This window comes from Sander vitreus, chromosome 15 (genome assembly GCF_031162955.1).
Source record: "Sander vitreus isolate 19-12246 chromosome 15, sanVit1, whole genome shotgun sequence".
NCBI classification, from domain to species: Eukaryota; Metazoa; Chordata; class Actinopteri; order Perciformes; family Percidae; genus Sander; species Sander vitreus.
The window spans coordinates 24,851,281-24,878,523 of record NC_135869.1 but is presented as its reverse complement, the minus strand read 5'-3'; the positions used below and the strand labels follow the sequence as shown (position 1 = coordinate 24,878,523).

The 27,243-nt window shown below is 42.0% G+C and overlaps 2 protein-coding genes across 4 annotated transcripts; one reads left to right on the top strand and one right to left on the bottom strand.

The window, feature by feature from the left end:
• The first annotated feature begins 838 nt into the window (after positions 1 to 838).
• mmd2a (monocyte to macrophage differentiation-associated 2a) lies at positions 839 to 14,786 on the top strand. 2 transcript variants are annotated; one of them, XM_078268999.1, is made up of 7 exons: positions 839 to 1,173; positions 5,546 to 5,627; positions 6,826 to 6,986; positions 10,223 to 10,297; positions 11,054 to 11,155; positions 11,329 to 11,398; positions 13,065 to 14,786. In XM_078268999.1, the coding sequence occupies exons 1-7, from the start codon at positions 1,145 to 1,147 to the stop codon at positions 13,263 to 13,265; spliced, it is 720 nt and encodes a 239-aa protein (XP_078125125.1). In that variant the 5' UTR covers positions 839 to 1,144; the 3' UTR covers positions 13,266 to 14,786. The 2 variants fall into 2 exon arrangements, with proteins under 2 accessions (XP_078125125.1, XP_078125126.1); XM_078269000.1 differs by lacking the exon at positions 11,054 to 11,155.
• Positions 14,787 to 14,846: 60 nt separating this feature from the next.
• ap5z1 (adaptor related protein complex 5 subunit zeta 1) lies at positions 14,847 to 25,957 on the bottom strand. 2 transcript variants are annotated; one of them, XM_078268997.1, is made up of 18 exons: positions 25,829 to 25,957; positions 24,627 to 24,764; positions 24,077 to 24,257; positions 23,729 to 23,879; positions 23,528 to 23,640; positions 23,245 to 23,419; positions 23,001 to 23,048; positions 21,387 to 21,527; positions 21,157 to 21,194; positions 19,113 to 19,275; positions 17,734 to 17,912; positions 17,460 to 17,602; positions 17,227 to 17,345; positions 16,262 to 16,389; positions 16,044 to 16,141; positions 15,794 to 15,926; positions 15,355 to 15,569; positions 14,847 to 15,257 (listed from the first exon to the last, which is right to left on the bottom strand). In XM_078268997.1, exons 1-18 carry the CDS (start codon positions 25,867 to 25,869, stop codon positions 15,005 to 15,007), a joined length of 2,457 nt encoding a protein of 818 aa, XP_078125123.1. In that variant the 5' UTR covers positions 25,870 to 25,957; the 3' UTR covers positions 14,847 to 15,004. The 2 variants fall into 2 exon arrangements, with proteins under 2 accessions (XP_078125123.1, XP_078125124.1); XM_078268998.1 differs by lacking the exon at positions 23,001 to 23,048.
• Between the last annotated feature and the right edge of the window lie 1,286 nt (positions 25,958 to 27,243).

Sequence of the window (27,243 nt, the reverse complement as noted above, 5' to 3'; positions counted from 1 at the left end):
TTTACTTTTAAACTGCATTATCATATTATTATTTTAGTGAGGACTCATAAATAACTACAAATAACTAATGTTAGGGAAATCTGTTTATGTTTTGTTTCGCGTTTCTGGATTTTTTTTTTTAAATATATCGGCCGTTATATCGGAATATCAGATTTTTAAATCACCAAATATTTGTATCGATATCGGCCTTAAAAATCCTTTATTGGTCAGGCTCTAGTCCAGCGGTTCCCAACCCAGGGGTCAGGCTGTGAACTGTAAATACTCAAGTGAATAACAAGTAATACCTTATATTGTACTTCAGTACAGTATCTGAGTTAAAATAATTACTTTACAGCATTAATTAAAATGTGCAGAAAACATAATTTAACAATTAACCAAAATAATTTTTAAAAATGAGACATCCAAACAATGAGAAAACACATGTTTTGGGTGTTGTCTAAGGGGGTGATGGCGCGTTTGGGAAACCTTGGATTTCTTAAATCCACTGTGTCCTGTTCCAGACTGTAATTTTTTTTTTAGCTTTTTGCCTACCAGTGCGTCTTTACATTATTTTTCCACCCCATACAACATGAATAACTTTCTCAAAGTCATGTAATCATTTGCTTAGGTTTAGTTATCACCTTTGTGTCCCTGTTCCTGTAGGTTATAGGTCCCTATGTTTCAACAATATTTAAATGTCACACTAGTAGAGCCAGTTAAAAATTAAAACTGAGGCAGGAGATAGAGTGGTGTTGTGGGGAGCTGTTGCTGTTTGTGTTATCATCAGCCTGGATAGAAGGAAAGGGGAAGGGAGGGGAGGGGAGGAGAGGACGGGAGGGGAGGGGAGGGGTTAGTAACCCAGTCCCGCCGAACATCCTGCAAACACATCTGAGACTCCGAAAAAAATCTCTGTACAGTTTCCCCTCACACATCGCGTCCGTGTTCCCGTCGGGATGGCTCGTTGTTTGACCACCGGAGAAGTCCCGACACTTTAGATAAAGTCGTGTAGGGTCGATGTCCCTGTCGGACTTTATGTGTTTATGTTTGCACGCGCGGCGGTGGGACATCCGGAATGGGGGATCCGTAGGAGGAGACGACGCTCGCTGGTGTGCCGTTAGCAAATAGAGCGCACCAACGCGCACGCAAAAAAGCCCATACGCACGAGATGGACTTTAAGAGGACAACATTTGGAAGGTAATTTTTTTATTTTTTTTTTCTCAGGAAAGTTTGACTGCTAATATTTGGCAGAATATTTTTCATGACACATCCTGTGCATTCATACGCACTGACGCGTTGGCACAGCGAGGGATGTTATAGATTAGGTTGTGTGTGTGTGTGTGTGTGTGTGTGTGTGTGTGTGTGTGTGTGTGTGTGTGTGTGTGTGTGTGTGTGAGAGAGAGAGAGAGAGAGAGAGAGAGAGAGAGAGAGAGAGAGAGAGAGAGAGAGTAACGAACTTGGAGATCGTTACTTTTATTAAGTACCCAAATAAGCTGAAGAGAGCACTTATTAACTATTTCATTTTCAGTTTACTATCAGAATCACTGTATTTCTTGAAATGCTTCTCCATATGTCATCTGTTCCATCTTTTATGCTGTCGAGGTTCCTGTACTGGCTTTAGTTTGGCAGTTGTTAGTTTATTGGTACCATGTGCTGCTGCATTTCACTGGACATGGCATCACAAACAAACAGCAGTTTACAGTATAGATTCGATTTAGATGTAAATGTATTGCCCCGCAGGGATATTTGTTTCCACAGTCAGTACACATAACAACACACAGCAACATACATATAAACACGTAACAACATATATACATAGTGCACAAAATCTCAATGAATGCATTCGCCATCTCAGCTCACAACAGTGTCAGCGAGGCAGATTGTTCAGGGCTGCGATTACAGATGGGACAAAGCTTACACTGAAGCCTGCTTAAGTGTATTCATCACTCAGTTAGCCTCTATGTCTGTGTATGGGGATAACTGTGAGAACCGGAGAGTAAGTCCCAGAGGAGATGAACTTGATCTTTGCTGTAAAAGGAATAGCCCTGGAGTTACCGAGAGTGTATACACACACACACACACACTCACACACACACACACACACACACACACACACACACACACACACACACACACACACACACACACACACACACACACACACATTCCTATACACTATGTCCAAAGGTTTTGATCCTCTTAGATGCAACCAATCCTATTAATGTATAGAATGTACTGTAATGGGCTTTTATAACACAGCAAAACGCTCGCTTTGTGAGGTAAAAAAGACACCACGCAAATGTGTGGAACCATATGAGGAACACACACAGAAAGAAGTGTGTGGAAAGACAAATACATAAAAGAGAGAAAAGAGAAAGAATAGTGTGCTGATGAGGACAACAATGCCCTCTCTGATCAGAGCCTGTGAATCCCTATCCCGTCCTTTCGGTTCATTACACACACACACACACACACACACACACACACACACACACACACACACACACACACACACAAACACACACACAGAGTTCTGACATAACCAATTAGAGGACGTCGGAGTGCTACATTCAGGTCCATTGAGAGCTCTACAATACCACAACAGTGCTCAGAAAAATACTGCTCTCTCTGCTCTTGGCACGGCCTGTGGAACTACAGGGGAAACTGATGGAATGACAGCCATGCAATTATGTAATCTTACTAAATGTTTTCTTTTTGTGGATAACATCTTAAGAAAGATGCACGGCACAAGCATTTGCAGTAGGAATCATGCGGACATTCACAAGTGAGCAGAACTTTAATAAAGGTGGTTAAGAGTGATAGGAAGTCTACAAAAGTCTATTAAGAGCAACAACGAGAGATGTATTGACTCTTTATATGCTGTAAGTGTTAGTAATCAACAACAAAAAAAGAGATGCGGAAGAAGTGTGTTTATGGAGGTTGTGTGTGAAGGACAGATGTGTTTTGTGCACGCAGGCACGCAGGCATGCAGGCATGCACACACAAATACACACAAAAAAAAAGATGACCCACAAATTTGACTTGCTCATTCTTTTTCCGTCCACCAAACCACAGGCACACGCGACTTGTTTTGAAAAGATAAAACTGGTGATGAAGATGTCAGAAGTGGAGCCCCATAATATAGTGTATCCATTATAAAATTAGATATGTAGCACGTTCTTAGAATCTAGAGAGGATGCTTTTTATCACAGATTTACGCCTTAGCTAGGTTTCCTATCTGCAGATAAACATTGTCTTGTGGTCTCACTGAATATTTTAGTTTGTTTCTAATCACTTTCAAAGGATTAATGTACATATAAGTCTTTTTTTTTTTTTTTTTTTTTTTTACTAAAATGTGTGCAGCTTGAAAGGTTTGGACTGTGGAAATTACTTTTTTTTGTGTGCCAGATGTCAGGTTGTTAGGTTATGCAAGACTTTTTCGAGCTACATTAACAGGAGTGTTTTGATAATCCGGTTGTTTTATGGTGTCCCTATGTCTGCTTCTTCTTCATTTTCTCCTCACTGTTCAAACTTAATAGACCATTACAACAAAAAGCTATGGGACATGTCTTTCACACACAATAGTCAGAAAAGACACAACAGGCACTGTTTTATATGTCGAAGGTCAGGGGAAGTTTGAATTTGTGGTGTGTGTGTGTGTGTGTGTGTGTGTGTGTGTGTGTGTGTGCGTGTGTGCGTGTTTGTGTGTGTGTTAGGAACGAGGCGTGATGTCTCTGTGTGCGTGTGATGATGATGCGTCAGCCTAAATGTGTAATTAAATAACAGCTGACTGACGCAAACACACCTGTGGCCCTGAATGAGAGGCTACATTCAAATTAGCATGCGTGTGTGTTTGTGCGTGTGTGTGTGTGTCCATCTTGTCGTATAAAATGTGGTTTCGTAACATCTCCAGATGTGTTTTTCCCTTTGAGCTGGGATTGAGAGATTTACTACTGATTAAAAAGCAAACACAATACACACACTCACACATGCCCAGATTATCCCTAAGGGCACTTGGGCCAGTGCCCAGGGGCACCAACCATTCACAACCAGAGGGGGGGCACCACATGACACAAGCATTAAAATATTTTCCGTAAATTGTTATATTATTCACTTGAAATTGTTGAAAGACCATACATTACTCGTTTATGAACACTAATTTCACAATAATAATAATAATAATAAATTATAAATAAATCAATAAATCAATAAATCAATATTACATGACCACTATCACTCCCCTCACCAATCTGTCAGAGTTGAGTTGGTCCACAAGTACGCGCAAATAGAGCTCAACAGTCCCGCCCCTCCTCTGGGAGACCTTGGGTTCCGGAAGTTTCTCCCATTGACGTCTGGAAAAATCCGTATATAAAGAGTTTTAGACCATGCCTTAGGCTAACCAGGTGGTACGTGACTCATAAGCATACAACGTATCGTTTTGAGTAAAAAAGACGAACAGAAAATCCCCAAAAAGTCAAAGGTACAAGACTGTGTACACATCGAAGGAACTACTCCTCCCATAAACCACCGCGCACCACTGAACAACGGAAGCTAACGTTAGTTTAGCTAACAGCTAATTCGGCTAACCGCTGAGACAGCATGTAATATCTTTAAAAGACCCTCAAAATAAAACCTGAAAATAACCGTTAACATATATAAGGGCTGTTACGTCAGCTGTAGACAGCTTTACCCAGTGTTACGTTTGAGTTAACATTATTTTAGACTGTGGGCCCGTGAAATAAAGTCGGAAAAATACATATTTGACCGACCACAATGTTGCAATATATAGTATTGATTTTGGCTTTTTGAATTGATAGACATTTTGAATTGAGACATTTGAATATAGTGCTCACTGCTCATATGCCTACATGTATGTAGTTGGACAAGTTAGTAAATTACATTTGAGAAATGCCCTTGATTATGTCTGATATTTTTGCCAGGAGGACAGCACGGGTAAAGGGGGTGGTGGATGCGGGGGCACTTTTAGGTATAGGTAATATATACATTTCCCACAAAGCTGTCGGGACCCCACAAGTATACTGGACTCCCGGTTTTTGGACCCCACGAATATAGTTAAACAAGCCCACACACACACACACACACACACACACACACACACACACACACACACACACACACACACACACACTAAAGTAACTTTCTCAGTAGTGTATGCCAGCATAACAAATAATGCAAATGTAGTTAGTGGTCAGTGTGGTATCCTGTTGTTGTAGTACAAGCAGTGACATCACCGGTGACCATAGCAACGCAGACAGTTGCCCCAGTAACGATGAGGCACACTAAAATTCAGACAACGTGATGTGGATTAGAGACCTGTAAATCCTCCAAGAATGACCGTTACACACACACACACACACACACACACACACACACACACATACACACACATTGGCCTTAATGGGTTCCGCACACAGTAACTTATTAACTAATAAAGCAGGACCTTGTTTTGCCTCTAGATCTGCATTCGTTACCTGAACACACCTCCCCCTGTCTCTCCCCCCTTTCTTTCTCTGTCTCGCTCACCCCCCCACCCTCACTTCTCTCTCAGGTTCATGAACTGCAGGGTCCCAGCCAGTAAGAGATACCAGCCCACTGAATATGAACATGCTGCAAACTGTGCCACACATGGGGTGAGCCAAACAAATACAGACAGTAAAGATATTTTTTCTTCAGCCCTCCTAAAGCTTTCTGGTTTACAATCTCTATCGTTGATCTTGAAGAAGGCCTGAGGGCCGAAACGTTAACGAAATAAAATAGAGAAATGCATATGGAGCCAGAGTGTGCAACAATTTTTTTTTTATTATTACTTTTAAGTCTTCTTCCAGCGATCAGCACTTCACAACAGCCCTTGGTGTGTGTTACTTTTCTATATATTACAATAGCTACACTGTCCCCGTGTTTTCTGTGTTTAGTGAGTCTGTCCGTTCAGCGATGACTCTGAAAAGATGGAGAGGATTGTGACGAATGAGGCGGAATACGGAGGATTTTTGGCCGTGCCATAGAGGCTATAATCTGTGATTCAGCCTGTAGTTTTCTCTAATCTGCTGTCATCCCTGTGCGCTTCCGCCTCCGACAGAGCAAGACAGACAGTGAATGAAACAGAGAGAAAACATGGCTGTAATGACTGTAAAGCCTCACATGGGCTGGGATTTTCTGATACTTCATTGCATTCATTCACTCAGCCAGCTAAGGGGCTATTTTGCAGGGCAGTGTATCCCATAAACATCAAGTATCATCTTCACCTTTTGTTAGATACAGAATCAGTTAAAGGAGAAGTTGGTAAATACACCACTCTCAAGTGTGTACAGTAAATAGAAGTACAGCTAACAGCTGGATAGCTATGCTTAGCTTAACAAAAAAGATTGGTAATGCGTAAACAGCTAGCATGGCTCCCTGTCAACGGTAACACAATCCACTTCCTAACATGTTACGAAACAGCAAAATGACGTTTTTTACACTTGTTTTTTTTGTTTCTGTTACCTTCAGATGGATCCAGGCTAGCTGTTTCCAGTCTAAGCCGGTTAGCTAAGCTAAGCTAACCGGCTGCTAGTGGTTGTTTCATACATAGAGTACAGACACAAAATAGTATCGATCTTCTCATCAAACTCTCGACAGAAAGAAAGCGAATAAGCATATTTATTAAAATGCCTGGTTACATTAGTGAAATACTAGATTTTATATATTTATTTGATATAGCCTAGCGTTAATGCACTTTTAAGAAATCAGAACATTTTAAAGGAAAGTCATATACTAGGCTATGTCAAATGTAATGTGTGTATCATGAGAAAATGAAACTATAAGGTTTTGTATCATTCTGATGTTCTTTAGGTATGGATCCTCCCCAGTCTGGTGGGTGGGTCTGTGCTTTACTTCCTGTCTGTGGACCAATGGCATAGTGTGGCTGCCTGGCTCTATGGCAGCGGTCTCACCGGCCTGTTCGTCACCTCAACACTCTTCCACACCGCTGCCTGGAAAATCAGCCACCTCCGGTGTGTGTGTGTGTGTGTGTGTGTGTGTGTGTGTGTGTGTGTGTGTGTGTGTGTGTGTGTGTGTGTGTGTGTGTGTGGGCTTGTTTAACTATATTCGTGGGGTCCAAAAACCGGGAGTCCAGTATACTTGTGGGGTCCCGACAGCTTTGTGGGGCCAAAATGCTGGACCCCACAAGTTTAAAGGGCTGTTTGAGGGTTAAGACTTGGTTTTAGGATTAGGGTTAGAATTAGGTTATGGTTAGGGTGAGGGTAAGGGTTAAGGTTAGGCATTTAGTTGTGATGGTTAAGGTTAGGGTAAGGGGCTAGGAAATGCATTATGTCAATGACGGGTCCCCACAAAGATAGTGCCACGCACTATGTGTGTGTGTGTGTGTGTGTGTGTGTGTGTGTGTGTGTGTGTGTGTGTGTGTGTGTGTGTGTGTGTGTGTGTGTGTGTGTGTGTGTGTGTGTGTGTGTGTGTGTGTGTGTGTTTAGCAGAAAACGCTGGTAGGGATTTGGCAGATGTAGATGTGCATGTGTGTGTTTATGTGCTCCGGTAGACTTTTACATCACACTCAGACATACAGTTTGTTAATTAAGACAGAGCCAGGAGGCCAGAGCTCAAACAACAGATGTGGCATAGTAATGAAAATATTTCACATCTTTAACTCACACCCTCTAAAAAGCATTCACTCACATATTAACAGTCAAAACCCACTAACTCTACATTCAGCTTGGTCCACTTTCCTGTCATGACCCTATAAAACTCAAAAATAAATCTTTAATCATGAAAAAAATATCTCAGAAAGCCATGTTCTTCAAATGTGGCTTAACTAATCCGGAATAACATGCTATCAGGCTGAAATGATTTTCATTTTTTCAATTAATTCTCTCAACAGTCAGAAACGTTTTATTGAGGCGATGCGTTTTCGTTCACGTTCGTTCGTTTGAGGTTGAGGTTCATTGTTTCATGTTGTCCAAGTTTGACCTGTTTTTTTTATATCAGAAAATATGGGCTGTCGAAATATGCGCCGAAAATGTAAAAAATAAATAAATGACAAAACGGAAAAGCAACAAAAACAATGGAAAATAACATTGAAAGAAAACGTTAAAAACGTCAGGAAAAAAACACCAAAAACGTAAACAAAAGGCGGCCAAAACATTGAAAAAGTGACGAAACGTTGGAAAACGCGATAACAATGTTGAAAAAAAGTGACCAAAACGTTAAAAAAAACCCAAACACGTATAAAAAAAAATAATTTTGAGAAAAGATCTCGTAATTACGAGATCCTGATCTCGTTAATTTGAGAAAAGATCTCGTAATTATGAGTTCCTATCTCGTAATTTTGAGAAAAGATCTCGTAATTATGAGATCATTTTAAACACCTGGAAGGCGGCATATCTAGTTGTCGGTAGGCCACGGCTCAGTGATCAGCTGTACCACCGAGAGGTAACATTAAGTTCAGCTGGGTTAAGTTAGCGTGATACTTCTAATCTAACTAATAGTATTAGTTAATGGACATCTGGACGCATTTCAGATGCATCATCTTATAACCGTGAAGCATGCCATATCTGTTCAACTGATCCTGCAGAAACGCAACAATGTCCAACAGATCAGAATGGGCTTTCCGCCGGAAAGTCGACAAACTGATAACAATCCCATCTATAGTACTTAAAGACATTAGCGTCTCCCAATGTCTCAAACCCAAACCAAAATAAAAACGGATTAAACTAAACATGTGAGACGTTGGCCTATTTGCTTCCATGGCATCAGCTAGCCTGAAAGCTTCACACAAGAGAGCAGTTTTCTGTTGTTGTGAAAATGCATTCATCTCATAAACTACGAGATCTTTTCTCAAAATGATGAGTTATTTTTTCAATATTACGAGATAAGGTGTCTACATTTTTGAGCTCATATATGGCGTATACCCAAAAAGGTTCATTTACAGATCCACCTAAATGTGACTAATCCTGTACTTTTGCAGGTTTGAGATTAAAGACTTGTTTCTATGACAACAGCTCCAAATAATTTCTAAGCCAGCTTGTAAGAACTGAGATTTCCAGACGCATGTCAAATCATCAACATTTGGGCGCCTGGTTAACTAACCTGGCAGAGCAGGCGCCCATATATAGAGGTTTACTCCTTGATGCAGTGGGCCGCAGGTTTGACTCCGCCCTGCGGCCCTTTGCTGCATGTCATTCCCCTTTCATGTCTTCAGCTGTCCTATATAAATAATAAAATAAAATCTTAAAATCATCAGCATTTAAATCAAGCTTAGGACTTGACGATCTTGTATTCCGTTCTAGGTCATTTTATCTCTCAATAGCGATATTATATATCACCATATATCATTTTTTTCTGGTAATTCCATAAATAAAAAGCCTATATGACATAACCACAAGTTAAAGCCTATTTTCATTTTTTTCATTTTATACATAACGATCGGAACGTAAAGCATCGTCCAAATGACGTAAATATTGTTGTAACACAGTGGCCGTGATAGGAGCCATACAGAAAAAATAAATGAGATAACGTTTTGTAGTTATACTATATATACCAGTGGTTCTCACATTTTTTCACATCAAGGACCCCTGAACTGACACAAATTAGACCACAGACCCCCATCTGATAAGACTTTGTCCTAAGGTCCCCTACCTTTTAGATGTTTTATTACAGAAATTGTATAAACCCATGAGCAAACTAGTCAGACAATCTGTCATTGCGTTACTTATGGATGGAACTATAGTGAAGATAAATGATTCCCCTTTTTGTTGGGGACCCCCTGGAACCCCTTCAAGGACATCTGGGGGTCCCCGAACCCCACTTTGTATAACCCTGAGTTATTGAAAAACGACACTATGTGTAAAACATAAAAGTTAGTGTGTTTATTATGATTTTACGAACATATTTAACTGAGAATGTGATGAATAGAGTCCAACTCTGCAACAACTCCTTTCACACACAATAGTCAGAAAAGACACAACAGGCACTGTTTTATATGTCGAAGGACAGGGTCAGGGGAAGTTTGAATTTGAGGTGTGTTTGTGTGTGTGTGTGTGTGTGTGTGTGTTTTCACAACAACCAAACGTGCCTTCTAAAATGTGAGACCTGCTATGCGCTGAAAGAAACTACAGTCCCCCTTTGCTTTGTAATGTTTTGCAGGCTGGGTCCTGTTTAGTTTAAAGAAATATGGATTCAACTAGAATTGAAGGATAAAAATGAGCTTTTGTCTCTCCTTCTCTTTCTCTGTGTGTAGGAAGGTGGAGCAGCGTTTCCACATGTGTGACAGAATGGCCATCTACTTCTTCATAGCTGCCTCCTACTCTCCCTGGTGGGTCAAGGAGTGACATACAGTCTGGTGGATTATATAGCTGGTTAAAGCGTAACTCGCCAAAATGCAATCTAGGGTCTTTTTGCAAATGTACCCGAGTCAAACTTTCGTTTAAAAGCATAATTAGGATGGAAGCGCCACTTTTAAGATTGTCCGTATTTTCGTTTTTTTGGTCTAATGACATTTTGAATGGGAGAGCTAGGGGCGCTACTATGATCGCATCAAAATAGCTATTTTTAAAATGCTAAGAAGGCTCGACACAACATTAAACTTTGCTCGAAGTATCACCAGGGACTCTACACATGAACTCAGCTCTGAGAACATTGTTTGTGTACCCAGAGTTTACTAAAAAGAAAGGTTTTGAACAACTCACTGTAGCTGTTGGTTTTCCGGTCGCCGTCCATCAAGCCAGTCAAAAGTAGTCGAGGGAGGAGAGTAAAGATGGAAAGCTCCTAAAGCTTAGTTCCATATAAATGCACGGATAATTCGTTGTTTTGTCGTTAGTGAAAAACAATATTGACCTTGTAGTTGTAAAAGGAGCCTCATATGAGAATGACATTTCCTCCTATGGAGTCCGTTCATTTGCATTTGGAGATCGACACTTTTATACGGTAAATCTTAAAAGTGTTGCTTCCATCCTAATTATGCTTTTAATGTACTCGGGTACATTCACAAAAAGACCCTAGGTTGCATTTTGGCGAGAGTTACGCTTTAATAACAAGCTCATACGGTGAATGTACTCATGCGTCTCCTCAGGTTGATGCTGAGGGATCTGGGGCCATGGGCGTGCCACATGCGCTGGCTGATATGGCTCATGGCTTGCGTAGGATCCGTGTATGTCTTCTTTTTCCACGAGAGGTAACAAAGTCTGTCTTTGTGTCGCTCTGCTCTGAGTCCCCGGTTGAAAACAATGAACCTGAAACTAAACTCGTGTCCTTCAAGTGTTTACAGCAAACACTGGGCTGGTTTGAAACAGAAACATATCCCGTAGAACATGGTGTTATATTTTCACGTGGTGTTTTTACCTGCAGGTACAAGCTGGTAGAGTTGTTTGGATATGTGGCCATGGGGGTTGTTCCGGCTTTGGTCATCCTGTCTATGGTAAGCACAAACCACTAAGGTCTAAGCGTGGTCTTTCTCTGCTTCTGAGAAGAAGAAGAAAGCTTTCTTCTGTGTGGCCTCTTCCGCTGCAGCAGGCTTCCTGCTATTGTGTGAACTCGGACACTGTCAGGATTTAAAGAACCAAACAGATGGTTTAGTTTGTTTTTGCTCCTTACCTACAAATCATTTACTGTAACATTACCACAGACTATTTTCCAATGTACCGTATATATGTTTTTAGATTGACTTTGTCTCAGGTATAAGGTTGTATTATATTAAAATATATTATAACAATCACAGTATATATATATTTTATATATTTCTTATCGCCTAAAAATCCCATAAAAAAAGTCGATAATGCTGCCTGTCTGTCTCTTTAGTCTGTTTTTAACCCTGTCAGTGGCTCTCAGCCTCAGGCCCATTGATTCCTACTGAAGATGTAAATGTTGGATCGGAAATATATAAGTTTTGAATTTTCTTTTCTTTTTTCTTTCTGAAGGGCTTGAAAGTTATTTTTTTTGCAAACTCTTTTTTTGCAAACATGAGTAAAGAGTGTAACGCATTTGTTGGGAACTATTTCCTGTCGCAAATGATTTCACATTTTGATTCAACCAAAAACTGTATGCTTTGGAAAATGGTTGGTAAAAATGTAATAACACACCGTATATACAATTTTAATATTCCTGGTTTTAGAATCAGAAATCAGAACCAGACATACAAAAACACACACAACCTTTTTGTAAGTCACACACTAAAACAACTTATTCACCATAGCGTTTGTTCTTGGAATATATTGTGTTATTAGGGGTCCAAACATCGATGCTGCTGGAACTCTTTTGTTGTTATTACATTTTTTATTATTATCACTTATATCCTATCATTCTGTTACTTCCACCAACTAACCAAAGGATTCTCGTAAGCGTAGAATCTGACATTCAGAATCATTCAGAATACATAGGAACGAGTCGCTCGAATGACGGCAGCCATGTAGCGCCTCCATCTTTAAATAAAATACCTTAGCCAAAGAGGGACATACCGCCGCCTTTCGCGCTTTTACACTCAGTGTCACCGTGACGAATGCCAGCCGGGAGATTACTCGCGACTGCCGGCAGATTTGAAAGCCTGTTGAAGATGGAGGATCACACCTATTCTCGAGGACGTGTAACGGAGTCGCCAAGGAAGCAAAAAAGAGAATTAAAATGACAACGCGACAGGCAAAGCAACAAGAACAAAGTTAACATTGGAGTGGCTTTTCCAAGATGGAAAGAGGCTTCTAAAAGGGACGCCTGCTTTCTTCTAGACAGGTGATTTAGCCTATTTGTGTAAATTCGTAAAGTTTTATAGTTGCTTGGCTAACTATAGCACGGTTGTGCATAACGTCGTGATTTCCCTGGCAGACAACTCACGTCATGCAGTTGTAACACAGACATCTAGAACAGCTGCGTGTAAAACGATGGAGATACTAAGAGCTCATTTCGGGTTCGTCCACCGTAGGAGTTAAAACGCGCTCGTAATGGGAGGGGCTAGAAAGTAATATTCATTTGGTTGTCATATACAATTTCACCGCTAGATGGGAGAAATTCTTACACAATGTAGCTTAAAAAGAAAGACAAAAAGATTTGTTTGTTTGAGCTCTTCACTTCCATGACTTTTTGGACTGTTCCAGGTGGAGCGTGCAGGTGTGTGTGAACTGGCAGTGGGAGGTGTCTTCTATGTGGTGGGCGTGGTCTTCTTTAAGAGCGATGGCCTCGTCCCTTTCGCCCATGCCATCTGGCATCTTTTCGTGGCAGCAGGAGCATGCATTCATTATTACGCCATCTGGAGGTACCTGTACTTACCTGGGCCGCTGCTGCAGACGTCGAGGTGACTAGCCTCTTCTAGTCATTAGGCCATTTTGACTCATGACCTGACTCATGAGGCTGAACCTGGAGAGACGGTGCTGAGATGATCTGATCGCACCGACTGCTGCAGATCAGATGACATTCTCCACAGTCTGGGCCAAAACCTCTGGGGGAATCTTACTGTTAATCTAAAAGGCATTTTTAACATACTAATTATATAACAGACTGATCAGTGAACATTCATACTGACTTAACCAAACGTACGCAGAGATACGACTTTCATTCTGCTGTCCAAGACATTTTCATCATCAGAAAGATAAGAAACAGCCCTGGGTATGAATCTTCATTTGTGTTCATCACCTGCTGGGAGATGTTTGTGCAAATAGGGCAACATATAATAACATATAATGTGCCAGCAAGTTTAGATGACCAGCAAGCTTAGATGACCAATGTTCAGTGAAAAGGAGTAGTTTGACAATTTGCTAATGCGCTTAATTCCCTTTCTTACTGGGAGTTAGATGAGGAGATTGATACCACTCTCATTTCTGTACTGAATACATAGTCAGCAACTCTCTGTAAGAAATGGCAAATAAGCATATAAAATGTATTTCTTTAATCACACATCTTCATAAGAGAACTGACGACATACGCTCGTATAATATAGTTTATTATACGATAGTAAACTATCCTCGGCTAATTAACGCCACCCTTTACATATTCCAACCATAGGTTATGTGCCAAAACTTTCCACAGAGGCATTCCTCTATAATGGTGCTGCTAACCCCTACTTTACTTTATTTTGGTTTTGTCTATTTTGCACAGTGGCAAAATATGAAAATATAGAGTTGGCAATACAAACAACACACACCGGTTTCATAAACAAACGTTTTAGGTTGACTTAAGACTGCATTAAGCAACCTGCAGACTGACTTAAAGTCACCATATATTGGCTGATAAGAATTCACATTGACTCTGAGCCCTCTCTTATTCCAGATAATAAGTCGACTGTTGAGGACAACGGGCCTCAGTAGCCCGATTGTGATTCTGTTTTGATTTACTGCCTCAAAATCAATTCTCATACTTTTGTGTTATGTTATTTGAAAGATTAAAAGTCTAATCTAGAGCTAATGTTACACTAAGTGTATTAAATGTTAAATTCTCAAAGAACGTCGCAGCTGTAGCCATTGATTATCTTGTTTAGAGGAAGATGATTGCAAGTTGTTTTGTTTCAGTGGTGCACTCTTGTCCTTGAGCACTTTTCTATCAGCAACAATGTTGAATGAAGTAGAATTTCCTCAAATCCTCAGAATACACATGGGCATGCTATACACATATTTTTACTTTACCGTTTGAATTTGTATATTTCTTTAAGCGCTGTATGGATCACACTCGCCGTTTTTTCCCCCTAACCTCTAGCAGTTCAACTGTTTGTTTTACAGAGCAATTACTCAGGAAGTGAGCATTTATTTAATAAAAAAAATTAAAAAAAATCAGATGATCTATTTTGTAAAATTGTATTTTCATTGTATTAAAGAGGATAAACTATATTACACTGGGAGGGGTCTGTGTATTTTGTGGATGCAAAAAATGCTTCACATCACATCAAGTTTCAATCAAATAATGTCTTTATTTACAAGAATAATGTGCAAAAATCAAGACTCAGTACGATTTCATGAGGGAATCTCCAGCTGCGAATTCAAAATGATGATGTGTGATGTGCATTTCAGTGTGTGTGTGTGTGTGTGTGTGTGTGTGTGTGTGTGTGTTATTGCGAGTGTGTGAGGCTGGTGAGGGCCCGCAGTCGCAGAGGCATGGCCACGTTGGTGTCTCTGTGCCACTGGGGTGTGGTGACATGTGGAGGTGGGGTCAGGACACTCTGAGCCACACCGGGGGCTTTCAGCAGCGAACACAACTCCTCGCCTCGCGTTACTATGGCAACAAGGTCCTCTTCATCGGAGCACCAGGCAACTGATCCGCCTCTGGTGAGCGTTCTTAGCTTGGAGAGAAACAGAGACACCCTAAAACAGACATAAAGACACAATTACATGACATTACATAATGCCTGCAGGAGGAAAACAAATCAATAATAAAAAAAAATAAAAAAATGTAGGACACCTGGGTATGAGGTCGTGTGATCGTGACGCCAGCTTAGCCAGAGCGCTCATTAGAGTGGTGACGACTCTGGGTGCGGGGCAATCTGCTCCAGGTGGCGGGACAGATGAAGTGATCTCAAACAGCACCGCCTCCAGCGCCTCAAAACAGGAAGTGATGAGCCTCACGGAGCAGCGGGAGTCGCACGACACAGAGAGGTACTCGCCCAGAACCCACACCTGAAAGCCAAACAAATTCAATATCATCTCAGTGTCAGGTTTTTGTTGTTGCACATTTTAGTGTTTGGTGTGATATCAAAAGGATGCTGAGATTTGACAAAGGCTTTAGTTTTGTAAGGGTCCAAAATACACATAAAAAGGAAACGGGATCATCCTTAGATCAGCATGATCCTCCTCTCTGCCACCCTCAGAGACACACACACACACACACACAGTTGTATTACCACATGTGTGTAAATTCCTTCTTTGCTGTAGACGTTGGCTGTGGCTCCAGCGAACTCCAGCAGCTCGTGAGACTGGTCCACTACAAGAGATGGGTGGAGCTTGCAAAACCTCAGCAGGTGGCTGCTGAACACCCTGCAGAAACAGAGAGACAGAGCAAGGCATGGAGCGAGTGATGAGATCAGGGTAAAGACATACAGCAGAGTAACACTGTACGTTCCACTGTGTGTGTGTGTGTGTGTGTGTGTATACCTGTGTATCTCCTTATTGTATTCAGGGATGTTGAGGAGGAGGCTACTTCTCTCCAGCATCACCAGAATCAAGTGTGATAAGAGCTTCTCATCGGCTCCCTAGAAAACAAGCATTCAATCAGACACAATCAGATTGCTTCTAAAAGCTGAAACTAAACATCCAAGCATTCTAAAGTGCCGTAGTTGCTGATTTTGTAAAGAACATTTTAGTCTCTTCACCGTAATGACCGTGTTGAAAAAAATGTGCAAAAGCAAGGGGACAGTCTGGGCACACTGAACAACTCTCGGCCAATCAGCAGTCTCAGCCAGCAGCTCATGGAGCGTGCTCAGTCGGTCAATGGTGTCACCTGTGGAGGGAGAAAGAAAAGTGATTCAAATTAGCTTTGTTTCCACAACAAAGACCTACATTTACCAGCTACTGGTTGTAATGACAGACAGTCTTAACAAACACAGTCAACATTTCTTAAACACTAAAATACACTATGTTATGTCATAGCACAACTACATCAAATCCATGGAATTTATTTCACATATTTACTGTGGCATGAGTAAAAAATGTCTAAAAACAATTCAATAACATATTTTTAACCCACTGTCTTTAGGAATAGTTATTCGCTTATTTGCTTTCTTGCTGATAGTTAAATGAGAAGATAGATAATGCTCACGTGTGCACAGTAAATATTAAGCTACAACCAGCAGCTGGTTAGCCTAGCTTAGCATAAAAAGGATGAAACAGCTAGCCTGGCTCTGTTCAAAAGTAGTCTGGCTTACCTGAAGTACACTGATGGGAGGATAAAGCCTTACATCCGGTGCGTGAGAGACGTACCACATGTCCCTGCACTTCTAATACCTGCGCTATCTATTTAGCAAGGGCACTGTTGCCGCAGGACCGGCCAGCGCTGCCCAGGGCGGTTGGGATTGGTTTAAAGAAATACAAACATGACAGAGCGTTTTTTTCCCTCTATTCCGAAATAGAAAAGCGGTGTAGCCTTCAAGGAAGTTAACACTTGTCAATGCAGAGTGGCCAGATTCAATGAAATGTACGAGAGTCTGGTAGGACCAGGCTAGCAGATCTGTAGTTAATTTTCATTAGTAGAATGAGAACGGTAATGGACAATTCCGCTTCCAACCTGTAGGGGGACCGAAGAGGAAAAGTGCTTTGGTGTTGCTTTAATGTCGTTTACCTGAGCCGGCATCCCCTCGAAGCAGGAAGAGGAAAAGCCCTCGGAAAGATGGGTTTCGATATGCATCAGGTGACTGGAGGCCACGTCCTCCTGGCTCAGAGATGGGCAAACAAGTTGACCTGCAGCACACATACACACACAAACCCAGTAAGATGGTGGTAAAAAAATATGAACATAGTTAAATCAGTCTGATCTGCAGTTTGGACATTTTTTGCTCTGATGTGTGCGTGCACCTGACTTGCAAGACCAGTGTGGCAGAGAGACAGGGCAGGTCCAGCAGAGTGTGGAGAAGCTCCACTGCAGTTCCAGCTGTCACCAGAGAGGGCAGCAGATCCACAAAGTCATCCACCACCGCTGGGCTGTCCCACGCTAAGAACTACAGAAACAGGAAAAAAAGAAAGAAAGAACGCTTGTGTATCCCTCACTTGGTACAGCATGTACTCCTCACTAGCCTTCAGTAGGTATGTGTAGATGAAACAACAGTCAAAGGGATCTCTGTATTTTCACCTTCAGCAGGTTTGGGAAGGAGTGGGTGTACTGTGGGACTTGGCGCTGCAGGCTCTTGAGGTTCAGTCGAAGGAAGCGTAGAAGCTCGTGTGCCAGGAAGTGGTCGTTGAACAGCTCGGCAGGGAATCGGCCAAACACCAGCTTCCACACACACTCGCAATCCACTGCCGCCATCTCGCCTAGATAGGACACGTTCAGCAGTTTTAAAATTAAAATGCTTATGGTATTTGTGAATCAAGCAACTAAACGGTCATTGTGAAAGAACTTCTATGCATGTTTAGTGGCTTAAAACCTTCCAGAGCCACTTACCAACATAAGGGTATGATTTCAACGCACAAGACCAAGTCCAAAATGAAAAACCATTTGAAGTCCATTTATTTTCATTTCAGGTACAGCGATGCAAAAACTGTGTCTGTGGTTGAACTGGTATAGCTACCCGTGTCTCAAGCATAGACAGTAAAAGAGTGGACACAGCGACGCCATATACTGTACTTCGACGGAGACCAGTGAAGTCACTTTTCCGGTGATGGCTGAGTGTACTGCGCAGCCTCAAACTGAGCTTGACGACGCAGATGTGACGTGAGCAACCTGTCTGAAAGTTGGAAGTCTTGGTAGCTGTGCCAAGAGAAATCTCAATCATTCCCAATCTAGCAGAAACGGAGCGCGTAGGTTTATATAACATGGACACAGGCTAATTATTGCTAACTAAAATGCTAGTTAACATTAGTAATTAAACTTAAACAGCTCATGTAAGTCAAAACTGCCTGCGAGCTTCTCCTGTACTGTATGGTAATTTCTCTACTGTGCGACAGAAAGTTGCGTGGTGATGACACAATCGTTGGCCTATTTTTATAAAAACGCCTGCTACGGAGCCATAACATGAGATACAAGGTAATGGAGCCTTTTATACATTGTTGTGTTTCTTTAGAAATAAACAATGGACAAATAGAGTCTTTAAACGCTTCAAATGTAAAGTTATTCGCTGTCAAAGTGGCGCCAAAATGAATGGGAGTCAATGGGATGCTAACGGGGGGGTGATGGCTTGTTAGCCTATGAATCTCCCCATACGAGGTACGCTTTCCGGATGCTCGCTTACCCCCCTTGGCCTCAAGCCAACCTCCTCCCTACTAGCAGACATAGCAAATAAGAAACTAGGGGGTGTCAACAAAAATAATCAGGGGAGTGAACAACCTAAATATGTATGTAAATAATTACACCACTCATAATGTAGGTAGGCCTTCTCATACGAATAGAACAAAGATTTGGTAAATGTAAATAAAATATGATCAACTCAATAAATGGATCCTACAACCTGAATCCATATTTATGCTTTTGTACATATGTGATTTGGAGAAAGAGAGAGACATATAAACACAAACCATGGTTGAGGTAGAACTGAGCTATGGGCAGCAGGACTCTGGCAAACGACAGGTCTGAGCTGAGCCGACCAAAGAGCGCCTTAATGCATGGGAACGCTCGGAAGACCAGCGAGGCGTCCTCTTCACACACACAGTCCAGGATACACACCGCCTCCACCAGACACTTAGAGAGGAAACAGGGCCGACACAATAATGGCACCAGTATCAAATAAATATAGCTAGTTTAGTTATAACTAAGAATCAAGAAAGCGACATTTTGCCCTAAATTAAAAATGAAGAATTGAGAAGTGCTCTATACCCACTACACAATTTTAAACTATTGACTGTTATTATTGGTAATATACTGGAAGGGAGAAAAATACACAAAAATTATTTAAGGTGGATTATTTTGCCTAAAAGGTACCATATTGTAAAAAGTGAGTATTCCGTGTATTTTTATTTTAAAGCAGGGTGAGGTGCTATATAAAAACTGTAAAAGTATCAAAATGCTCAATCCACAGAGAAATACACACAGCCCGTATTCAGAAACTGTGCCTTTAAACGAGCCGTCAGGATGTGATGCCACAACTAAACTATATATTGTTTATATATAAGTAGAAAGTGACACTACAGTGACCCAGTAAAGCTTAGATTGGGCCCAAAAAAAAATCAAGCCCGACGCTACCCAAGCCCGTGCACGTTGTGTCCGAGCCCGGCCCGACACGTTAACTGTAATGAGCCCGAATTTTTTAATAAGTGGGCTATTATAACTGATGTTCTCAACTACAATTCCTTTTACCTGTGGGTAACAGATCAAGGCAGCAACATAATCAAAGCCCTGGAACCATATAGGAGACTTTTTTGTCTCAATCACCTAATTAATACCGTCCTTCGGCACGGTCTGCAAGTCGACGCACTGGCTGACAACGCGCCGGGTATAGGAGAGACCATATCTGCTGCTAAAGGACTCGTGAGATATCTGAAACAATCTGGCCTGGTTGCGCAATTATTGAAGACAGTGCTACAGATGGGGGAAGACACGATTTAGCACAGTTTACCTCACACTCAAGTCAGTGCAGGGCATATACCCAGAGCTACGGGAGAAGCTGGAGAGGCAGAGCTTTCTCCCCACCCAATTAGGCTGATAAAGTAATGATTAAAAAAATGCTTGATGAAGGGCCAGGCCCAAGGATAGTGGCGGGACATATCGGCCCGACCCGGCCCGCGGGCAGAGAACCTAAACTCTAGTGCAGAGATGCTCAGAGCGCAGAAGACCCGGACATGCTGACCAATCAGAGCAGACTGGGCTTTTTCGGGAGGGGGGCTTAAAGGGACAGGCGCTAAAACGGAGCGTTTCAGACAGAGGGTAAATACAGACAGTATGGGAAAATAATGTATGGATCACACTACAATGTAATAATGTTTTTGAACATTAAAGCATGTAAGCATGTTCTAGTAGACACCCATAAATACAAGTATGGACCTGAAAATGAGCATAATATGGGGCCCTAAAAGGTGCAGTAGGTAAGACTTATAAAACTAACTTTCTGTCATATTTGCTGAAACTGACCCTATGTTCCAGTAGAACTACATGAAGCAGGTCATTAAAAAATAAATAAATAAAAATCCAGCTCCTCTGGCTCCACCTACAGCCTGTAGCTCCCTGTTCAGATGCACCAATCAGGGCCGGGGGGTGTCTAACTGCGTGTCAATCACTGCTCATGCACACACATTCATTCTCCCTTGTGGGGGGAGGGGCTTAGGAGAATGTTTTGGACTTCAGCAGAAAGGGGGGAGGGACTGAGAAGTTGTCAATGTTCACATTTTTTGGCTAAGTCCTGGATCTTCGCAATCCTACCTACAGCACCTTTAATATTAGTAAAGGTCAGCTTGTTTCAGTATAAGGTGTTTGAAATGGATTAGTGTCCATACACTATATATAGTGGATAGGACATGTAGGACGCTGATGTGGAGGCTTGGTTGTGTCAGAAACTGAACCAGTATGTGTGTATGAATGTTCTATATGTTCCAATGGTGCTAATAAATATATGATATTTGGGCTCACCGCTTTCTGCAGGTCCGTATCGGTCTTTCTGTGTGCCTCTGAGACAAAGAGAAGAATACACATCACGACTGTTCACATTTACAAGGTAAAATATAAATGTACAGATACAAAAGAATAGAAGACAACCTTATATGGAAGTTTTTAATTTAAAATCTGGGATAACACCTACATGACTTACTTTTTTCACACACACACATTGCACAATATAACCCGCACACACACACACTCACTGCGATCGCTCTGTTCGATGAGGCGTAGGCAGTACTGGAAAGACTTCTCTCTCAGACGCTCCTTTGGAGGCAGCAATCGGCCGAAGGAGGAAGTCGCTGAAACCATGGAAACCACTGATCCGTCCACCTCCGACCGGTCATCTGCAACACGGGAGGTCAGGAATGAGAGGTCACGACTCAAAACCTTCTGAAAGAAATGATGATTTATCCGCATGATGTATTCTCAGACGGCTTGTTGCTAAATCCGAACAGAGAGCAGGAGTTATGATTGGAAAGGTTTTTGTTCATGGAGATCCCAACCAATACCTTGATTTATAGAAAACAACAACTTCAATCAAGAGGAACGTCTCACTTTAGCCACCCGAAGCAACAAAAAAAATAATGAAGAATGATTTGCAATAACGTAACTATATTCTCAGAAGGTGAAGCACTGCTACTTCTGCTACTTGGGCGGAGTGATTAGCGCAACACCTGAAAACGACCGTTGTTACTCTCTGCTCCTCACCACGGGGCTTCTCAGGTGCTGCGAGCAAATCCCTCCGCCCAAGTAGCAGTGCTTCGCCTTTCTGAGAATATAGTTCCCAGTTTATATACGGTTAGAAGATGGCTGTGTCTCATGTGACCTTGTTATTTGTACACGCTGTGACTATACAAATCACAACATGTAAATAGGAACATGTTGGCTTTATTTTGTCACTTATTGGGAGCAGTAGGCTAGATGGAGCCGGTTACCTCCAGGATCTGTGCTAAGCTAGGCTAGCGGTGGGGGCGTCAGACAGAGTTACGACACACACAGAGATGAGAAGGGTATGGACTTATCTAACTCTGGGGGATACGGTGAATAAGACAAAGTCCCAATAAGTCGGCGTGTTCCTTTAAAGCTTTTAAAAAAGGCACAGTTCACCCCAAAATCTAAAATACATATTTTTCCAAAAGTATTTGTTTGGCGCTTTGAGCACCACGAGGCGAGTGCTAGTTCCATTATATTGGAGAGAAGGCAGACATCTCTACGGCTGATGTATCCAACACTAGGCAACCCATGCCAAAACAATCTAGACTGACAGTTAAGAGGGAAAATATATATTTTTGATTTTGGGGAAAACTGTCCCTTGAAGATAAGCTTGCTGTTGAGGTTTAAATCAGAGATCGTTAGAAAGGTTTAAAGAGGGTTAATCACTGACGCATCATTCATCACAGTGATTCATTCATGATTACAAACTCAAATTAAAGAAAGGTGCACAAAACAGTTAAAGAGTAGTTAAAGCAACACTAAAGCACTTTTCCCGCTTCGGTCCCCCTACAGGTTGGAAGCGGAATTGTCCATTACCGCACTATGCAAGTTTGCCAGATCAGGTAGCGGATCTGTAGTTCGAATGAGACATAATGAGACATTACAACAGCGGTAATGGACAATTCCGCTTCCAACCTGTAGGGGGACCGAAGCGGGAAAAGTTCTTTAGTGTTGCTTTAAGAAGTCACACATCAGGATTGTGGCGGTTTGTTAGATCACATTTGGGTCATGATCATGTCAAGTGTTGTGCCATACCGAAGTTTATTTACAGCTTTTTAGATGCGCACGCATGCAGGGAGGGGCCACAAACTCACAAGTCTTACCATTAGAAAAGGAGTGGGAGAGGGAGAGGCTAAGCTGTAGCCTGTTTGCTGGAGATGATGAAAACAGAGAGCACGTCATCTGAGGCAGCTGATATAAGTGAATTACAGCCTTCAAGGTTGATACTTTGAGTCTGATGTTCCTTGTATGTACTTTGCAGCTGTGACATGAAGCAATGAGCCTCTCTCGCATGGGGGAGGGAAAGGGACGTGTTTTTTTTTTTATTTATTGGTGGGACGGTCATACCAGTGTCAGCTGTGCCGTTGCAGCTCGAAACAGAGTGGTAGGTGAGGAGCCAATGGCGAAGCATGGAAAAGGAGTACACGTTCATCCACTGGTCCTCTGTGAAGCCCTGGCCCACACACAGCACAGTGAAGAAATCCCCCGACACCGCTCCATCCAGCTCTGCTGTCGGTACCGGCTGATAGAAAACACAAAGATATACAACAAAGCAGCAGAAAGTAATGTCTTCTCCACTTTTTACATTAGCGAAAGAGTTGAAAATCGAAAAATAAAATCGATCGCTTACCTGACGTGACCTGGGGCCTGTGAAAAATCCTCCTGAGGAAGCACCGCCTCCCTGAGTGATGCTGGCATAACGTAACCAATCAACAAGCTTCTTACTCAGGAGGGTCACGTGATCTGTAAGCCAGGTGGAGAGAAAGATGATGATATATGGGATCGCTGATTAGATGTGCATTTTAACTTTGCCCCACTCCTTGTCCGTTACCTTCAGTGAGGCACTCGGGGCTGAGTGTGAGGATGGTGTTGAGGATCGGCAGGGTGTGTGTGAGCGAGTGAGCTGGCCCCTCCGACTGTCTGCTTTCCAGACTGCGAAGGAGCTGAGCGCAGAGAGACGACAGATCAGCCCTGGATCCAGCCTGTTGGGGTTTAGTTTGCGAGACTTATTTCCAAGACAGTTATGAGCACATCTCTGATAAACACAAGATTTAAAGTGGTGCATTTGCATATTTTTGTGGAGAAACTCAGTTTTACAGATCTGTTAAGTCAAATAATTGATTAGTCAGCAAAAGGTTGTTAGTCGACTACAAACTTCTTTGATTGAGGACAGCCCTACCTGTGAGAGCAGCAGGGCAGCAGCATGGCTGTTCAGTTGACTGATGTTCTCCTGGTTGTAGTTCCCTTCCTGCCCAGAAAGCGGCAGTGTCTCCCTGAGCACAGCTGAGCTCAGCACCTGAAAATGCTCCTTAGGTGACGAGAGGAGCAAGTGAACCTTCCTCTGAAGCTCTGGAGGCAACCTTTGGTCGATGACAACAGAGGTGACATATGGCAGAAATGTTATGAATAAAAGCTCACGCTGTATATTAAAGATTTTGGAGCAGAAATAGAAGATTGATGACTGGGAAGGTGAGGCTCAACACTGTGGCTATTTGTGTTTGTGCTTGCTATCTAAAAGAGAGCAGGTAAGATTACCACAAACATAAATGGGGGTTCAGAGGAAAAAAAAGCTAGAGCGGGAGGATCATGGATGTAGGGGAGGATGAGGGCGTGAACAAGGAATGAGTTGGATAATAATGGAACAAGTTGAAAGGAATGAGGACAGGAAGGTGACTGGACAGAGGGTCATGCATGGATGGTGTATGGGAGGTGTAGGTTGGAGCTCTTACGTCCTGGTGTACTTGGTGGCGGAGAGGATGAGGTGCAGCCTTTGCAGGGAGTCGACAGTCTCATGACCGAGCTCCTTCCCCTGGAGCAGCTTGACTAATCTGCTGTAAAACCTCTGCAGCTCAGACTCCTGAATCTCCCTAGAAATGACACACAGAACACCTGGTTGGTTGGTTGGTTGGTTGGATAGATGGATAGATAGATAGATAAGATAGATAGATACTTTATTCATCCCGAGGGAAATGTTAGGCATCCAGGAGCTTAGACAACCATAACCCTACAAACACACATACAGTATATCTCACATACATAAAAATCACTCAAAGACATTTAAAGAGTTAGCAATTTGTGAAGTGATTACAAAGGTCTGGTATGGACTGACCATGTGATGCTATGGTAGAGTGTGTGCAATGGTGGTAGTGCAAAAGTGAACAGTGCAGGGATTCAACAGTGCAATAGCTTTATTATTAAATATTAACTATGACTATGAAAAGACAAGAATGTAAGCATAATAGAATTGCTTGACAAACAAGAAGAGAAATAATATACTTTAAGAACAATATATAACAGGGAATAAGTTATAAGATGTAGATGGTTATGTCTCTGTGAAGTCCTTTGAGACTTTTGAATGGACAAACAGTGTATTGCAAGCCTGGTACATACACATACACACACACACACACACACACACACACACACACACACACACACACAGAATTTTTTTAAAGTAGTTACAGTGGGACGGCTCAGTTGGAAACTTAGACGTAGTCATGTTTTCAAATCTCCAGTTAGCTTTTAGCACTGACTTAATGTAGAGCCCAAATAAATCTGCCTCAAATCTTTTTTTTAAGTTCTCATTTTTACGATTACGTCCATGATTCTGTCATCACAGAAGAAAGTATTTGGCTCTACATTAATGCTGCCATCAGTCTGTGACTGACCCCAGGCGGATTTCTCGTCAAAAAAAAGACACTTGCCACCGCGCCTAACAACTTTTCTGTGGAAACCCTAGACAAAGAAGTGTAAAATTAACGATTATTGAACGTAAACATAAAAAAAAGTAACTGCATAGCACGGTTCTGACAGGCTACCTAGCTTTAGCCTTGTTAGCTTAGTAGAGGAAATGCTAACACTATGTGTGTGAACCAGCTGAAGAGAAGCGATAAACATTGTGGAGAAAGTTCTTCCTTTTATGTTTTCTTACCTTGCTTGTTTAATTAAACTCTCTGCACCGTGAGAGTACATTATTAAAGAAAGTCGGGTGGCATTCCTGCAGCGGAAAGTAAACAGTGCGGTCGCTAATCAAGTCCTGACTGCAATCACATGACCGTCACTTTAGTTCCGTCTGCACCAAGGGGAAGTTATGGTGCTGCTCTGTGCAAATGGTAACTCACTCACAATGTATAGCCATAAACCATAATGAACATGAAATCATAATCTTCAGTAGATGATTATATTTATACAACCAGTAAAACATAATAATAATAGGCCTATACTTAGAAAAAACCTTTTGTTTTGATGGAGAACCCACTGTCTTCACTTTAAAGGTGCCCTGACACACAAAACCGTTTTTACTTAAATTTTTTGAAATATGTTAGGTCCATATGTGTTTGTGTTATGTTGTGAATGTGAAAATGAACTGCTACCTCCTTTGTCAGCTCTAGCCACTGAAAAGAAATAAACTGAGAAATCAGGCCAATTACAAAAGCTGGTCAGTCTGACGTGGTGTTGCCTGACCTCATTACTATTCATGAGCTCAACCAGTTGCGCTGGGTAAAGGATGCTGATAGCCAGGCTCTCATTGGCTAGTTGTTAGCCAATCAGAGTCAAGCAGCTTAGCTCGTTGAATATTAATGAGAACTGGCACAAATTGAACTGAGTCTTCCTGCAGGCTTTCTATACCATGCTAGACTGGCTTGAAACAAGGTAACCAAGGCATTTTTTCCACAAATTTTTTTACAGAGTCCATCATAGAACTTCAGACATTACCACAAAGTAATGAAATACGTGTGGCAGGGCACCTTTAAAAGCAGTTACACACCAGGCCGATAATCGGCTGTTGGACAGTCTGGCGAGGTCAGTGACTCGAGTCTGTTTGTTGTGTTCCGTGCCGTCGTCCGTTGGAGGAGCTGTCGGCCTTCATTTTCGCCGACCTGACATGCTCAGTCGGAGACAGGGCAGTCAGGACTCACCTGGAAATGGCAAGCGGGATGTGTGTGACTAAGCCTCTCAAAATCTCAAGAAAATCTTTTAAACTGACCCTAGTCGATCTGAAATGAAGACAGATTCAGCAACTGCAGGGCCTATTTCTCGCTTAAAATGTTTTCAGAAACACGTTTCGGTGAACTATTTTAGTACAATATGAGATCGTATTCTGAATGAGTCGCCAGTAATGGCCGTTCGAAAAATCCAAAATCCGGACGCAGCAGCCAGATCCATGTGACCCGTTGGTCCAATCAGCTGCCGGTTTTCATTTTTTGGGCGACAATACAGATTAGCGCCGCCTGCTGTTATGAAGACGTATTACGTCTCGTCGCTTTGGTGTGTTCCGAGGCACTTTTTTGACCAACTTGGGGAGACTGATCAGTCCAACGGTCGGCTGTCTGGTTGGTGTGTAAC